This window comes from Hyaloscypha bicolor, assembly GCF_002865645.1.
Source record: "Hyaloscypha bicolor E unplaced genomic scaffold K444scaffold_191, whole genome shotgun sequence".
Lineage (NCBI taxonomy): Eukaryota > Fungi > Ascomycota > Leotiomycetes > Helotiales > Hyaloscyphaceae > Hyaloscypha > Hyaloscypha bicolor.
The window spans coordinates 1,403,059-1,420,530 of record NW_020194693.1 but is presented as its reverse complement, the minus strand read 5'-3'; the positions used below and the strand labels follow the sequence as shown (position 1 = coordinate 1,420,530).

The window sequence follows — 17,472 nt, the reverse complement described above, 5'->3', positions numbered from 1 at the left end:
ACGGATTATTTAATCTCTTATTTTACTTATAAAAAAGAGTATTTTTTTTTAAAATAGTTCGAGTAATATTAAAAGGCTTTTAATTATCTAAAAAAAAAGCTATAATTTCTATTTTAGTTTTATAATACTATAATTCAGATTTACTTATAATAATAGAAATAAATATATTTAAAAAAGTAATTACTAGCTTATTTTCTTAATAAAACTCAGAAATAGACCTTTAATATTTTATAGCTTATTTTTCTAAAACCATATTTCTAATAAAATTTAATTATAATATATATAATAAGAAAATACTTATTATAATATAAATATTAGAAAAACAGAAAACTAAACTAAAAGGCTTTTAAAATACTTCTTTTAAAATCTATTTTAATTATTATATCTTAGAATACTTTATAATTATTAAAAAGCTTTCTTTTTAATAAGCTAAATAGATTAAATTCTTATTTTACTATTATTTTAAGCTTATATATTATTCTAGAAAATTAAATAAATAAATAAATACTTTATTATAAAAATAAAATAAAATAAATATTTAGAACCAAATTAAGAAAAAGCTATAAACTCAAGTATTTTTCTTTAAAAATAAAATTAATCCGGAGATTTTTTATAACTTATAGCTTATAGTAATATTTTATAAAGTCGGTTTATTTAATTCGGAATTTGGTTCTAAAAATCAAATATATATTAAAGACTTTCTAGAGAAAAATATCTCTATTAGAAATATAATTCTCCTAAAAAAAGGTATTTTCTTAAAAGCTTTACTAATAAACTCTATTATAATTATTTCTATTAAAATACTATTAGAAGCTTCTATTAAATATAGTAGCTTATAATTTATAAATAAGATTCTATAAAATAATTATATATTACTAAATCTAGAAAAGCTATATATAATAGTCTAAACTAAAAGTAATATCTAAATACTATAAAATAGCCTCTTCTTATATTATAGAAAACTTTATATTATAAAAGATAAAATAATTCCTAGACTACTTTTATAAAATATATAATAAACTTCTTTCTGGATATTCTAAATATATAAAGCTCTATTAGCTACTAAAGAAATAATATTACTAGCTATTTATAAGTAAAAGATATTAATTAATATTATAGTAATTACTATACTTATAGGAAATTATATATATCTAGAAATAAAAAGCCTAGTTTGCTTTATTTCTTTCTAGTTTTTAATTATTTTTAATAATATATTATTATAAATTTTAAAAGCTATCTAGAATACAAATCGGACTATAATATAGTTATTATATTCGTGAATTATTTATCTAAATATCTAATTATAATTCCTGTATAAGATATAATTATAATTAAGTAGCTAGTATTTCTATTTTTATTTTATATAATATATTAAATAAATATTTCAGAAATAATTATATTAGATTAGAAACCCTAATTTATATTCGATTTTTAAAATGAATTTTATACGAGAATTAATATAAAACTTAAGCTTTTAATAGCTAATTACTTTTAAATAAATAAATAAACGGAAATTATTAATTAGTATTTTAATTAGAAATTATATTTATATATTAATTATTATTAGAATAATTAAAATAAATAAATTATTATAATTAATTATTAATAAATTTTTCTTTAATATAAAACTATTAGCTAGTTTCTATTTATAACTAAAAAGAATTATAAGCCTTATATTTCTCTAAACTAGAACTCTTTTATTAAAGCTAGTTTACCTAAAAAGAAACTAAATAGAAATAAAGCTAAAGTATTAGTAAATTAATTATATAAATTATAATAATTTACTCAAGATTATATAGAATAAATATAGGAATAATATATAATATAAGCTAATAAATACTAGTATCTAATTAATTTTAAAGTCGGGAATAAAATATAAGTTATTATAAAATACTAGAAATCTAATTATTTAAACCAGAAACTAGGGAATTAAATAGAGGGCCTATTTGAGATTCTAAAATAATATAGTTATTTATTTCTTTTAAAGCTACTAGAAATTATAAAAATATATCTAGTTTTCTATATAAAGAAGCTATAAAAGAATTTCTAGAATTCTTTATTAAATTAAATAAATCCGGAACCGCCTCTATTAATACTAGAAAATAGTAAATAAAAGTATAATATTAAATAAGTTATTATAGTTAAGCTAATAAGAAATAAGTAAAAGTATAAAATTTAATAGGCTAATTAGAATAAGAATCTAGTATAATATCTAGTTTTAATACTAAGTAATAGTTTTCTGGTTTTATAAAGTTTTTATAATAATAATATTAATATATTAGAATTTTTATAAAACCTATAATATTAGCCAAATTATATAAAAAATAATACTTATCTAGAATTATATAGAAATAATAATGAATTCTTTTAAGTTATATATTAAAGATATTAATCTTTTATATATAATATTTATATTTAAAATATTAGTTTATTTTAGAAAGGAAAATAGTATAAAATTAAATAAATTAATAGCTTTTATAAAGCTCGAGAATAAGTTTATTTCGAAAAGAGAAATAATATTATAATTTCTAAATATCTAATATTTGAAATATTTAGTTAAATATTAGATATTTCCTAAATATATATAATATAGCTATTTTACTAGAGAAATATATTTGGAATATACTATAAATATTTAAAAGACTAGGCCTCTTTAGAACTAGTATATTATAGGATATATATATTTTCTTATAGCCTTTTATATTCTAGTTTTCTCTCTCTAGCTTTGAATTATTTTTATAAGAAACTTTCTATTTTATTTTCTAAGCCCTAAATACTATACTTATAATAGTAGAATATTATTTACCTATATATAAAATACTATAATTATAGAAAATTACCTTAATAAATATATTTATATCTCTAATAAAAAGAATATTAAAAAAAATTAGATAATAGGTTTTTCTAATAATAAGAAATAAAGAAGCTTGCTTTTTATTCTTTTAATATTTTAATATTTTTAAAATAGAAGTTTAATACTTTATTTAATATAGCTATTTTTATATTCTATTTGTTTTTCTATTAATTTAAAATCCTCGAATAATAAGAATTCTTTAAAGTTTTAAATTATATTTTCTTTTATTATAATATTTTTAGTTTTATAATTCTTAATTAATATTATAATTTTATAAAAATTCAAATTATTAAAATTTTTAAATTTTTAAATAATATTAGTATTATTATAGACGAGTCTATAAATATTAATAATATATAAATCGAGAATATATTAGTAATTATAAAAGAAATATTATATTTTTAGAATAATAAAAGCTTAGAAAATAAGAATATAATTATAAATATAACTATTTAGTTTATAAAATAAAAAACTCTAAATATTATATAAAAAGATTTTAAGAAACTAGGGTTTTTATTAATAAATACCTGTTTTATATAATAAGCTAATTAAGTAAAGCTTAAATTAGATTCTAATTTAGTATATATTTTTAGTATTAAATATAATTCTTATAAAATTCAATTAATTATTAAGAATATTATAGAATCTAAAAAAAAGACTAAAATATAAATATTATTTAAACTTTATAATTTCTGGTTTAATTTCTAATTAATTATTTTATATTTTAGGTATAAATTAATACTATAAATAGATATCTTATAATAAAAGCAAATAATAATATTTAATAAAATAATTACTTTAATTATTACCGGAAATATTAAATAAAATATATAAATAAATTTAAAGAATTAGCTCTAATTAAATAATTTATCTAATTAATTAGCTATAGTTTTATTTTATTTAGTTTATTTTATAAAATAAAAAAGCTTTAAAGCTTTATATAAAAAATTTATAAATTAATAAATTAAAGATTATTATAAAGAAAATTATAGCTTTAATATAAAATAAGAACTTCTAGTTTAAATTAAGATAAATAAGAGACCTTTTTAAGATTATTTATAAGAAATAAAAAATATTTGAATTAACTTATAATATAATTAGTATAATATATTTTTATTAGATAAAAATTCGAGTATATTTTAAAAAAATTACTAATTCTATATATTTTATCTTTATATATAATATCTGAAAGTAATTTAATTATATAAGCTATAATTAAACTAGTTAATTTAAGAAGCAAATATATATTTACTATTTTCTAATATACTTATTTAGCTCTAATAATTATACTGGATTTAATTAGTTTCTATAATTAAGCTAGTAAAAAATTTCCGAGTTTCTAAATAAATATAATAATTCAGAAACTTTATATATTTTTATTAATTATATTTATTAAAATAATAAGTTTTATTTTAGAAATTACTATTAGAAATATATAGAGAATAAGAAGATATTCTAGTACTTTTCTATAAGTAATATATTCTCTAATTTTCATATTTTACTAAAATTTACTAGTAATTTATTAATAAAAGCCTAGCTATAATTGCCTTCTAATTTCTTAATACTATTATAGATTCTATAATTTCCGAATAAGCCTTTTTAGTTATAAACCTTCTTTATATGAAATCGCGAAATTAATTATTAGTTAAAGTACTTAATAAGCTCTCTTTTATATATATTAATACTCGGGTATTATAAAAGAATTTGGAAATAATATTTAATAAAGATATTATATAAGGTATAATATTTAATTTAGAGAATAATTTAATAATAGCAGAGTATTTTTAAGGCTTATTTCAGTCTATAATTCCTATATTAGTACTAGGGAAAAGGAGACTGAAAGAAATTAATATTACTAAAGCCCAGTAAGTAATTAATAAGGATATAATTATAAGGCAGAAATAGGAGGGCCCTATATAAGTAGACGATTTCCTGAATAGCTTCGATTTTAATGCCCTGAAATAGGCTAATTAAACCTCCTGATCTATATTTATATGGGTATACGTGCTGTAAAGATAAAAGCTCATTACGATACGTAATAGTGGAACCTTTTTACGTTATTACGGGTAATGATACAACCCAGCAACCCTAGTGCCGAGAGCCGAGGGGTGGGAATAGGGGAGAAGCACGTGACGCCATAATCGTTCGATCTAATATTCACTAAGAAAAGACAATTAATTATACGAGCCTACTACACAAGAACCTTCAGAACACCACCCCTGCAATATGTTGGATTGTACAACAGCATTGCTTTTGCTCAAGCCATGAGCTAATAATAACCTCGTGGCGTTTTCGCGACCTCATCCACATCTCAAAACTCAATATCTTTCCTTCACCATTCTTGACATCCTCCCCTCCCCTAACATCATAGTAAAAATGGCGGCTCCATACCTAAATCTTGAAATCAAACAATACGGCGACTTCGAGCCGTCCAGTACTTGCGTCGCAGTCTTTGGCCTCATCACCGCCCTTGTTAACCCGTCCTCCTCCGCAACACAGCCAACACCTCTCTCTACCGCGCACGCAATAGACGCCCTCTACACAAAACTAACAACCGAAGATGCCACCACCGTTCCCGACCCCACAACCGCCGATCCCGAAAACTTCCTCTGGAACCTCTGGGACACATTCCTCGACCTCGCGTGCCAAGTGCCTTCTACCCACCCCTCCTCACCCCTCCTAATCCACTTCATCAAATCCCTGGCCTCCCTCTCATCTGACCGCATCGCGTCCGTGTGGGGCACCGAATCGCGACTCTGGCAAGACCTGCCATTTCTAAAGCAACTCGCGCTGGAAGAGGTAAATGGAATCAACACAGAGATCTTACCTTCTGATCCGAATTTCGACTGGGAGAGAGGACGATGGGTCTCGTTTCACCACTTCGCGGCGCATCTTTCGCACTTAAAGCTGTGTAAGAATAGTGACTTCACATTTTACGCGCTGTACGAGTTCCGCGATGTGCTTGCGGAACCACCGTACCCTACTCCGAATCCAGCAGGCGGCCCCGTCGAGATTCTTGATTTCCGCGCCCCGGTCGCTGCTGCATGGATTTTGATTGCTGGGAAAGAGGTTTTTGAGAATGAGGAGGTGACGGTTAAGAAATGGAGTTTTTGGCAACGCCGATTTAGGGAGATTGGGCAGATGCGTGAGGTTGGCGAGGACACAAGGAAGGTTGCTCTTGATGCGGCAGGAAAAATGGAGATGATTGCTGACGAGGCACGGGCACGACCAGACCCCAACCGGGGCGATCGATCATAACCATGAACCATTATCTGCCTTCAGATGCACGAGGGAAGCACCAGATGGATGGAACATTATCAATTACGTTTGTTTCCGTGGTATAGTTACTTGGCTTTCCATGCCATTGGTTCCTCATGACGGTTCAATTCTCCTTCCGAAAACCCCTCAATGCCCCATCTCCATCGAAATGATGCTATCCGCATTCCGTAATACTATTTACAGTCCAAATCAGCAACGATTTCCTACAAGAACATAGCCGCCAAACCACCAACAACAGCTGCGAAGCTGAAAGCAACGGTCGCACCGGCGGCTGTGGACACAGTAGCTACAGGAGCGGAGCCGGTAGCAGTGCTTCCGCCAGTTGTCTTGCTGCCAGAGCCAGTCGAGGTGGCGGTGGAGTTTGATCCGGGAATCGTGGCGTTCCCAGGCTTCGGGATGGTACCGTTGTAGGAAGCGCAAGTGGCGTTGGGTGAGAGAGGGCAGGTCTCATCATCGCAGATGCTCTGGAGTTGAGGACCTTGTGCTGGGACGATGGTCATTGGAGGCTCGCAACGGTATCCGAATGCGTTCATGAGAGCCGTTCCAACCAACATGACATCTTCGGTCGCGACACCGAAAGAAGCAGCAGACATGCCCACTTGCTCAATGAAATAAGTAACCTCGGCGTATGATAGCTGCATAAACCTGATCTTGTCAGCCATGGCCGGAAGTAAATAAGGAAAGGACGTACTTATGGACTTCATATTGAGAAGCATCGCCTTCGTAGGCAGAATAATCAGCACCTCCTTGCATGGAGCAGCCGAGGAGAACACCAAAGTACTCGTACAGATGATTGATGAGGAAGCTGGCAAACGTTAGACCATGTGTCATTCTGGGGTAGGACTACTTGCTATTGGTTTGAGCTTGTGTCGTTGGCTGGCATGTTCATCATGAGGGGGGTAGCTCCACCTCCATCAAGGAAGTTGACGGAAATACCCATCGAGCCACCTCTGTTTGTTGACGCCAACATGCCGGTGAAATACGGAGCGAGGTTGACTGCGGTGCCATTGACCATGGCGGGAGCAAGGATACCTGGAACCGTGATGCCGATGTTTGGCTGGGTATCTGCGAGTTGTCAGCGAGTAGCTCGACGATGGAAAAAAGAAGACTTACAGTTGCCAATGGCTGCAGTGTTGACGACGAGAGTTAACAGTGTCTTCTGGTTCGCCGCGGTGTTGTTCTTCAATAGAGCAGTGGTGTAGTAATCGCAGATGGAGATGTTTGCAGGACGCTGGGCAAGAGCAGAGCCAACAGTGGCCGCGAGGGCAAGAGTTCTGAAAAACATGCTTGCGATGATATTCGAGAGCGAGGAGAGTATGGAATGTATTTGCTTTGGTTTGGTGAGGCAAGTGTGGCAAATGCTGATGCAAAATGGGTGGTGTTGGTGAGAGATGGAGAGAGGAAAGAAGGAAATCAACAAGGAATGGGCGAGAGGTGCTTTATTTGGGCAGGAACAAAGGAACAAAGGGGGGGAAGGTGCCATCCATCTTCGCTTGGGGGGATTACTTCTTGCTGAGCAAGAGGGCGGAAAAGGAGTCTGCTCCAAGGAAAGTGCGAGCCACTAATGGAAGGTCACCGTTCACTCCGCGTGTCGACTCGCGAAGCTGGTGAAAATAGCTCGGGACTGGTGCCAGTGATCAAATTAGCATCTCGTCATTCGTAGCCAGGGGCAGAGGTGCCTGGGCTGGACGGGAATCCCATCTCCCGGAGTGGTGTCTAGCAGGGATTCAGCTCTGGAGGAGGCACGTCTGGATCGCGCTAGAGTTGAAATTCCCCGTGTTTAAATGTTAGAGGTGCGGATTTGCCTGAAGTTGATCTGCGTCTCCGCGAGTAACGCTCTTACGTGTCTAGCTCATTTTGATATCGGGAAATGACCTCAGCAGTATTATTCTGATCAGTCAATTGAAGTGAATCAATTTCTCATGGACAAGCTAAACGGGACGGGTCATGGATGGAGCAAAGCGGGGCCACAAAAGCTTGGTTTGGAACGTCTTTTCGACGCCTCCGGCCTGGAGGTAGAAGTTGTACTAATGGATGTGCTGTTGCGATGCTGCCGTACCATAAGACATAGTTTCTAGATTACCGCCATACCGCCATGTTGTTTCAATTAGAGACATGCATCAGAGTACAACCCAAGTTATAGGAATGGAGTGAGGCTGGACAAGATCCTCGCAGACCCTGCATCTGTACGGCCACGCTATGCCAATTCCGGCAGATCGATCTCGTCATCAGCGATTCCAGTTCGGGATGATTTGGGAATCAAGCACTTTTCATTCGTTCGATTGGGCGCTAGATATTAAGCTTGATTCCCCAAGCTGAACTTAGCCACGTTGGGCTGAAGAGGCGCTGATGATAATTTGCCAGGTTCGAGAGAGGGATGGGCGCGGAAGTTGAGTTGCCGACGGATGAGCCGTTTCCATTGTTCAGGCGAAAATAATATCCATCCGCCAGAAAATTCTTTCCTACCTATCTTTGGACTCTGATAGATTGGCCGGATTTGGAATGACAAAAGAATCGGGTAAGTGAGTAATTGCCGTTGGATCCGCATCATCTTAGAGTAGAAACGCGATCGAGAATCGAGCATGTGAGGAGTGACGGACGGGAACGCGTACCAGAAGCTTGATCTTGCAGAGGTACAGATCCATTTCTATCAAAACTACCGTACCGTATTCTACATTCGCGAAACTCTAATCATCATGAAGAGTTCGCAATCTCAGCCTTAACCCACTTCTCCAGCCCACCCCTCGCAATGATCTCCTGCACGTTCGGCGGCAATTCCCCGACCTGCTGACTCCAGGTATCGCCCCCTTCCCCCTCTGTTACGGAAACCTTACTTCTCCTCACATCCCACACAAATTTCCATCCCGTCCTGCGCGTCAATACTTTCTCCTCCACTGGACTTGCCTGCTGCGCTGGTGGCGGGCTGTCCAAACTCTCCCTATTCTCAGCTGGCTCCTTCACATCAATCTGCTCCTTGATATTGGTGGAGCTGAAGTGCTCTCTCAGTCTCTGCACCAGCCGCGGGACTTCGACACCCATTAACGCATTGTTGATACTGTTCCTTGCGAAAATATTTCCAAAGCTTCCGGATACAACCATGGGGATTTTCTTGGCGAGGATTGCAGTCGCAGCTTGCTCTCTTGAACTTCCGCATCCAAAGTTAAATCCAGACACCAAAATATCACCTTCTCGGGCAATGGATCCGAACGATGGGTCGTAGTTCTCCATGCACACTTCTGCCATCTTCTCAACAGAGACATTGTCTCGGTAAGTGTATTTTCCAGGGTAGATACCGTCGGTGTTGATGTTATCCGCGTCGCAAAAAACGATCTCCCCTTCTACCTTTTCTGGGAAGCCAGGGAGAATTGCTGTTAATGCTTTGTCGTCCACTTCTTCCTCAGCTGCTGTTGACGTGCCAAGAATGTTCTGCTCGGCAGATTCAATTATAGAATCTGCTTGGGCAATCAACTTGTCTAGAGCTTCTTCGATGCTGATAGCTCTGTCCTCGTCTGCAATACCGTTTCCTTCCCCGAGAACAACCTTCTCAACACCAACAGGCTTCTCGTACCATCCTGGGCCACTGATTTTCCCGCTCAAAGCACTGGCAGCGACGACTTCTGGGCTGGCGAGATAGGCCTTTGCATCCGGGCTTCCCATTCTGCCCTTGAAATTCCTGTTGCTGGCGCTGATTCCAACTTCTCCGGGCTCCAGGAGTCCAGTTCCAAGACCGATGCAGGGCCCGCAGCCAGCTGGAAGAGGTTTGGCTCCAGCATCGAGAAGAGCTTGCCAGTCCCCTGCTTCTTCGGCTGCTTCTTGTTCTGGTATAGAGGCTGCAGCAATGTAGAACTCCACGCCTGGAGCAATCGTGGCAGGTTTGCCGAATCCCGATGCCTCCTTGAAGACCTTGGCAGCAGCTGCAAGATCCGATGCTCGGGAGTTGGTGCAAGACACCAGGTACGCCTTGTTGAGTTTAATGTCTTTGGCTTCGAGGTCTCGCAATGGGGTCGCGATTTTGACGGAGTTGGGGCCTGAAACGTAGGGCGAGAGGGTCGAAAGGTTGAGATAGAGGGATTTGGCATATGTAGCTCCCTTGTCGGCCACTAGTTGGTTCTGGATCAAGTGGTCGATCCGTGTATGTGTAAATCGAGTATCTTTGCCATCGAACAGCGCCGAAGTTGTAGCTTTCGCCCTCAGCCATGCTTGTAACATCCCATCAATTGGAAACAACCCAGTCAATGCACCCCATTCCGTTGTCATGTTCGCAATCGCGAGTCGATCATCCACAGGTAAAGTCCGCATAGTCTGCTCACTTCCCGTGAACTCAATCGCATGGTTTAGGACCTCATCATTATTGAAGAGCCCGCAGAGCGCAACGATGACATCCTTTCCTGTAACTCCTTTCGGCAGCACACCCGTCAACGTGACCTTCGCAATCGGTGGAATCTGCCACCACGTCTTGCCCGTAGCCCATATACTCGCAGCATCTGTCCGAACCATAGCTGTGCCCAGACAACCTACACCTCCATACATATTACTATGGCTATCACTGGCAACTGTCATTGTGCCCGGCCACGCATATCCCTCTTCCACCATAATTTGATGTCCAATTCCTCGCCCAGCAGGATAAAAATCCACACCCTGCTTCTTAGCAAACTCTTCAATCTGTCGGTACTTCTTCAAATTCGTTTCGCTCTTATTTTGCACATCGTGGTCGAGGGTCATCACAATTTGCTTGGGATCGTGGATCTTGGAGGCTCCGATTGACATAAACTTCAAGGCGACGGGCCATGAGTTGTCGTGGGTCATGCAGTGAAAAGGGGAGAGGGTGACATAGTCGCCGGACTTCACCACCTTGCCCTCTGTGAGGCCAAGGGAATACCGTTGGACAATTTTTTCTGTAAGGGTTTGTGGGATTTTGGAGGGCGTCTTTAGGGAGGAGAGAATAGCAGAGGTATTGGGGTCCTCAGTCTGCGCGTGGAACACATCTTGGAATCGTTGTGCAGTGGATGTGAGGGCCCGGAGGCTTAATCGTGGGGTTCGAAGAGGGATAAGATTGCGGGATGTTCTGGCCCGCAGACCTTGCAGACCGAGTCGTTGCTGAATGTGCGATTAGCATTGAACCGAGGATATAAATTGGGCAGCTCACTGTTATCATCTCGTGGCCATTGACCCAAAGTCTTGGTGTTGATCGGAGAAGAATTTCTTCCCCGGATTATCTTTTTCCTGGCCTTAATTTGCCTCGCGTTGATTGGCTGGATTTGAGCACAAGATTACTCCACACCGCGATCGGACATGCAGCTAAAAAAGTTCTCTAACATCAGTTGAAAGTCAATATTGACATTGAATTCATCACAGGACTATATGGTCTACTTGCCTCTTGAGAGAATCTATCTTCGCTTCAAATTACTAGGAATAAATTCTTCACAAAATTGTCCCTTCTCCTGCCTAACCTTCTGACCCCTGCTCAATATTAGCGCGGATTGATGCATAAAGATCGCCAAGGAAGCGAATCTATCTACAGCACGTTCCTCGGTGGACGAATTTCCTTGTACAATATCTCTCCTCCTATTGCATTTCACTCGTTATTCTACACTGCGCCGCCGCGATACTCTATCTTGACATAGCGCACTCGAAATCCATTTCTTTGTTCCAGGCACCTCCAGTTACACGATGCTGCGAGCGCCCGCGTCCACGACTAAGCGGCTATGAACAAGCATCTCAAACGACCTAAATTGCCATTCACTGCGCGCCTGTATCATGCTGGAATCCCCTCTATCTTCAGAAAGCTCACTCACTCTGGCCTTGTGAGCCAATGCGCCGACATCACAGCAACGCCTCCATCAACTAACCAACAGCAACCACCATGGGAGACACTCCAGTCTTCTCCTCGCCCGTCGTCCCTCGAATTGTTCCTCCCAGCCTGCACACGCGTACTCCCTCGCGATCCCCCACTCGACAACGACCCGTAGACGATATCCTCGCCGATCTAACCCCCGCAACAACCCTCGAAGCCTTCAAGAACCCCTCTGGCCGCTTAAGAGCCAGCATCGAAAACGCAACCCCGTCGGAACAAGCGTTCGGCTTGCAGGCGGCGTTGGCTTCAAAGAACATACAAGAATGGGTGGACGAACTCTCAAATTGGTCATGGCCAGCAGAAGGCGGCTTGCTGGGCTTCGAGGTTCCACCAGCGAAGAGACGGAAATTGTCAAGTCGTACGGATGGGAACACCAACCAATACGAGGAGGATGGCACTGGCACTCCAGAGATGAACGAGTCAGAGTATGTGGGTGGCCTCTTTTCAAAAGAAGTCCTGCGGTACGAGATCCGTCTTGATGAAATCACGGCGGATATGGAGGAGCTCAATGTGGAGGAAATCAAGCGCCAGGTCTTGGATACCCATTTCTCTGCGAAGTCTCGACCCTCCTCATCCGCTTCCAATGCTCCGATGCCAAGTTTTCTCTCTTCGTACACCAAAATGGACGACTTTACAGCGATAGTTACGGCAACAGTGTTACAAGCACTGCCAAACCTCAGCAGATTGATGCGGTTGATGGATGTCTGGTCTATTCGGCTTTCGGTCCTGCGGAAAGTGCCTCCTTTATTGCAAGCCTTGGAAGATGCAGAGGTTGCGTTGAAAAGTGGTTGGAACACAATAAATAATCCAGGAAGTCAGAATGGGGAGGATATTACTTTGTCTCGAGAAACGTTCAGTGTCATGAGGGAAGTTCTACAAGACAAGGTTACATCTTTGGGCCAGAACTTGGATTACATGCTGGATACATTGGAAGGAAGGGAAGATACTCTACCGGAGAGTTGGTTGGATCGGATGGAAACAATCGAGCAGGACTATGGCGAGTGGGTTGTGGCTGGCGATCGAAAGGTCAGACAGGGGGAGTGGGCCAAGATGGCGAGGGCCAGGCAAGAGGCGGAGGAGGCCAGGAGGTTGAAGGAAGCGGTTACTGCCAAGGCTGTCGAGGAAGCAGAAACGGCAAGACGGAAAGCACAACGGGAAGCCGAAGAAGCCCAGGCAGCTGAAAACGCGAGACAAAAAGCGAAGCAAGTGGCCGAAGAAGCTGAAAGAGCAAGAGTTCAAGCCTTGAAAGACGCCGAGGATGCCCGTCTGGTAGAGATTGAGAGCCAAAAGGTTCAAAAGGAAGCGGAGGACGCACGAGCTGCTGAGACCGCTAGACTGAAAGCTGAACAGGAGGTTGAGGCAGTGAGGGTTCGAAAGCAAGCCCTGCAAGATGCCGAGGACGCTCGCAATGCTGAAATTGCCAAGCAAGCGGCCCAGCAAGCAGCGGAGGAAGTACGGGTGGCTGAAGCTGCGAAACTGAAAGCCGAACAAGAGGCCGAGGAAGCCGAGAGAGCAAGACGAAAAGCCCTCCAGGATATGGAGGATGCTCATAATGTAGATCTCACGAGACAGAGAGCCGAGAAGGAAACGGAGGAGTTATGTGCTGCTAAAACGGCGGAACGAGAAGCTGAAGGAGATGAAATGGCAAAACTGCGGGTGCTGAAGAATGCCAACGCACATCATGCAGAAATTGCAAGACAAAAAACCCAGCAGGAAACTGAAGAAGCAGAATCCGCTGAGAGAGCTAAACGAAAAGGCAAGAAACAGGCTGAGGAGCTGACAGGGCAACAGGCGCAGCGGGAAGCAGAAGAATCGGCTAGACTCCAGTCCATGATCGTTGCTGAGGAGACTGAGCGAGCAAGACAAAAGGCGCAACGAGATGCCGAGGACAGTGAAATCGCCAGACGGGAAGCACAGAAGGAAGCCGAAGAAGCTGAAATGGCCCGACTGCAAGCCTTGAAAGAATCCGAAGAAGCTGCAGCGAGGAGCGGACAATCCCTGAAGGAACTGGAAGACGCAAGAGCCACTGAAGTTGCCATATTGAAAGCCACCCAAGAAGCGGAGACTGAAGCCCAGGCAGCCAAGCAGCGAGAAGCGATGTTTGTCAAAAGCCCCGAGCTCCACCTAGTTCAACCCCCTAAAGAGACCGAAATGGGTATATCCGCATCTAATGTAGCACTTCCTGCGCTTGCTGTCGGGGCCGGGGTTGCCTTGGCATCTGCTTTTCCGAAGTCGTCAAGCACCTCTGCCAAGATGTCAAAAATTTCACCCTTCGACGGCAATGACAGTGAAGAGTCCGAGCCCTCTTCACACCCCTCGATATCGATTCCGGGTTCCCAATATGACGGAGTTGATCTAGACGTTATCAAGCAGCCTCATGATGAAGTCGTCCCGGAACAATCATCTCTTGCCTCACCAATCCACTTTGAACCTCCCCAACAGCGATCACCATCGACGCCCGGTACACCCAAAACTGGGATTTCGCCAATTACTGAACCGGATGATAACGGAGGTTCAAAAAGTCCCCGAACTCCTCGTTTTAGTCAAGCATTTTCAAAGTTCATTCGTCGAGCATCAACGCCCAAGTTATTCAGTCAAGAACGTCCTAGTTCTTCGGACTCGACAAAGAGGCGCGAGTCACTGCAGCTCAATGGTATCTTCAAACCTCGCGAGGCAGCTTCTGTGCCGCAGTCTCCCACAAGGCCTCCTCTTGATTATGGCCAAACAGGCGAGCATACCGGCATGGGCAAGTCAAATGATACGGAATGGATCGTCTTTGATTCCCCTGGAGATACCGACGCCGAAACCTCTCCCCTTGTTGCCATGCACTCCCCTGGCATAACCCGTAAGCGAAACTTGGAGACTGATGGCTCTCGTTCCAAGCGCCACAGCAGAAACATATCTGTCGTGGCTGATTACCCATCAACGGATCCAAGTCCAGAGATCCGAGAGGCAGAACCTGCTAAGTACTTCCGTCCTCTTGTCTCACCGGTCAGGGCCACGCGATCTCCAGTCGGAATGGGTGGATCAATCACTCTGTTGACGTCCCCTTTGACATTGTCCGGCCGATTGACGGTTAGGGAATCGGTGCCAACCATGGATGGCAGTGAGGCTCCTACGTCGTCTGACAATATTGCACGGGCGCTCGAGGAAGTGCAAATTGCGTCGTCGCCGGTTCGCGAAGAGAAGATTGTCCAATCATCTGAGATAAGTACTATAAGGGATGGCTGTGAAGTATGCAACGAAGGGACCCTAGATATACCACTTCAGGAATCTGCAGTCCCCGCTCTTGCACACAAAGCTTCAACCGTACACATCGGTAATGGCATCAAAGATATCTCGATGCCTGACCTCCATCGTGGTAGTATCTCCTCTGATACGCCTACGATTGTAAATGGTCGAGTCGGCGATGTACCATCTTCTCCCATCCTTTCCCCCACATCACCGAGGTTGGAGGCTTTCCCAGAAGTCGACGAGTCCCCAACAGCTGGTCGCATTGGACTTCGAAATGGAAACTCCTATGACTACAGCCCTCCAGACTCACCTCCGGCCGCCGCGATATCCAAACATCCTTCATTGAGGATGCAGCAGAGCCCTCCTTTCTCTCCCTCTGATCCAACAGGGCCTCTGACCCCGCTCGAACCGCCTGTATTTGCCGATCTCGATGTATCTCCAGCACCACTGTCGAGTCCCAAGAAGACTAGCAGCGACGAGCAACTCCAGAAGCAAATCAGCACGCTGCTGGAATCCATTCCTGCACGGATCCGCCTGACATCGGAACTTGAAGCAAATCCCTTCTCAACAAACACCCTCCAGCCAAAGAAGATTCGCCGGTCTATAACTCCATCGTTTCGGTCAACTTCGAGTATGAGTAACTACAGCACCAGCTCACGTGCACCCACTCCTTCATTTACTCTTGCACCAGCATTTTCGAAGACAAACCACCGATCACGAACGCCAGGAAATCCCGAGATCAAGCTTTATCATTTATCGCGCTCCACAGGCGAAGCACCAATCAAGCTTTTCGTCCGACTTGTAGGAGAACACGGAGAGCGAGTCATGGTCCGCGTTGGCGGTGGATGGGCAGATCTCGGCGAGTACCTGAAAGAATATGCCAGCCACCACGGCCGACGAACAGCAGCCGACAACGACAGAGTCGAGATCCAAGATCTGCCGCCACGAGTCGTCTCCAACAGCTCTTCAATTGCCACAATCCGTGGCAATGGGAGAGACAGCCCAGTCCCCCGTCCGCAGAGCGTTCTCGAAAGATCAATTGATCGGCCTGGTAGCAGTCTCAACATCCGCAAAACCCGTAAGTCGGTTGGCGAATCTGAGTACCGTGCAAACGATATCCGCAACCCCTCGACCCCTTTGCCTAGCATTGACCGCCGTTCCTACGAAACTCCTCCCTCGGCAGCAGGCAGCGAAGCGAGCTCTACCAGCACTGGGCCATCGTTCAGAAGTAGCTCGCGGTTGAGTTGGACGGAGGAAGACTCGAGCCTGGGTCTTGCAGGCCCAAAGAGCAAGAAGGTTACCATTAGTGAGAAGGATCAGGAGTGGGTTGAGAGTATGAAGGAGAAGGTTCGACAAGCAAGCGCGGAGAAGGAGAAAAGGAATAAGGAGAGGGAGAGCATGAAAGAGAGTCAGAGGAAGTCGAGTTTTGGGGAGATGGATAAAGTGGGTGGAACGAAGAGGTTGTTTAGGAAGAAAGGTGTTTGAGTATTGGTGTGGTGCGTGCATGTTGTCCGAGTTGGAAGGGGAGTTGGAAGTTTGGAATTTGTGGAGTTCATTAATCGGCATGGCGAGATGTGGCATTGCATAGCTGGTTTGGAAGGTGCGAATATCAATACCCTTTTCTTTGTGCACTGTCCTGCTTGAATGATGGTCTTTCACTGCCAATTGCATTTGCTTGTCTCGGCCCAGGAAGATCTGAACCGGGTTGGGTTGTTCCACAAAAGATTCTTATCTTATACTCTCAATCTCCTCATCCTGCCTCTCCAGCCTCAGAGTGACGACCTTCGGAACCTCAACCTTGCCGTAATACTTCTCTGTCGCCAGCTTAGACTTGACGAAATTTCTCATAGCCCAGTCCCTCCGGTCCCCAGACTCGTTTTCATCTGACAAAAGCTCGTCAGCGGGCAATCTTTGCTCACCCAGTTGATCACCACCGTCTCAAGCTTCTCCAAGTAGGATATTCCCCGTCAGGACTCGAAGTCTGAGGCACCAGTCTCCGAATCGGCGGAGAACATTTCCTTTGGGAGGACAAGCATGTCGTTTGCGAAGTCGGAATCCATTTGTGCCGATGCGATAATCTTTAGCTTCTCAACATACCTCTTTTCGTCGTTGGAGGAGGAGGGGCTCCTTCCACCTGCTGGCCGCAGCCTCGGCATCTCCTATCTGAATATTCGGTTCACGCTGAGAAAAGGGGGAGGTTTAAGGCGCCATACTGGTTCGCGGAGTAACTGTGCTTCTTGTGGTCTTTGAA

The 17,472-nt window shown here is 41.4% G+C and overlaps 4 protein-coding genes across 4 annotated transcripts; 2 read left to right on the top strand and 2 right to left on the bottom strand.

The window, feature by feature from the left end:
* The first annotated feature begins 5,049 nt into the window (after positions 1-5,049).
* On the top strand, positions 5,050-6,265 carry K444DRAFT_300887 (uncharacterized protein). Its single transcript, XM_024871716.1, has one exon. It carries the CDS (start codon positions 5,231-5,233, stop codon positions 6,110-6,112), a length of 882 nt encoding a protein of 293 aa, XP_024726403.1. The 5' UTR covers positions 5,050-5,230; the 3' UTR covers positions 6,113-6,265.
* Positions 6,266-6,336: 71 nt separating this feature from the next.
* On the bottom strand, positions 6,337-7,418 carry K444DRAFT_649059 (uncharacterized protein; the record flags this gene model as incomplete). The annotated part of the gene is made up of 4 exons (XM_024885534.1): positions 6,337-6,778; positions 6,825-6,938; positions 6,985-7,198; positions 7,247-7,418. The coding sequence occupies 4 exons, from the start codon at positions 7,416-7,418 to the stop codon at positions 6,337-6,339; spliced, it is 942 nt and encodes a 313-aa protein (XP_024726402.1).
* A 1,191-nt stretch (positions 7,419-8,609) lies between these two features.
* K444DRAFT_623043 (homoaconitase) lies at positions 8,610-11,298 on the bottom strand. Its single transcript, XM_024882225.1, has 2 exons — positions 11,280-11,298; positions 8,610-11,230 (listed from the first exon to the last, which is right to left on the bottom strand). Exons 1-2 carry the CDS (start codon positions 11,286-11,288, stop codon positions 8,828-8,830), a joined length of 2,412 nt encoding a protein of 803 aa, XP_024726401.1. The 5' UTR covers positions 11,289-11,298; the 3' UTR covers positions 8,610-8,827.
* A 698-nt stretch (positions 11,299-11,996) lies between these two features.
* K444DRAFT_549450 (uncharacterized protein) lies at positions 11,997-16,706 on the top strand (the record flags this gene model as incomplete). The annotated part of the gene is made up of 3 exons (XM_024876458.1): positions 11,997-13,103; positions 14,347-14,372; positions 15,437-16,706. The coding sequence occupies 3 exons, from the start codon at positions 11,997-11,999 to the stop codon at positions 16,704-16,706; spliced, it is 2,403 nt and encodes an 800-aa protein (XP_024726400.1).
* Between the last annotated feature and the right edge of the window lie 766 nt (positions 16,707-17,472).

What these genes read in the sequence shown, in the direction of transcription:
- K444DRAFT_300887 (XM_024871716.1), top strand. Translation starts at nt 5,231, where the DNA reads ATGGCGGCTCCATACCTAAATCTTGAAATCAAACAATACGGCGACTTC.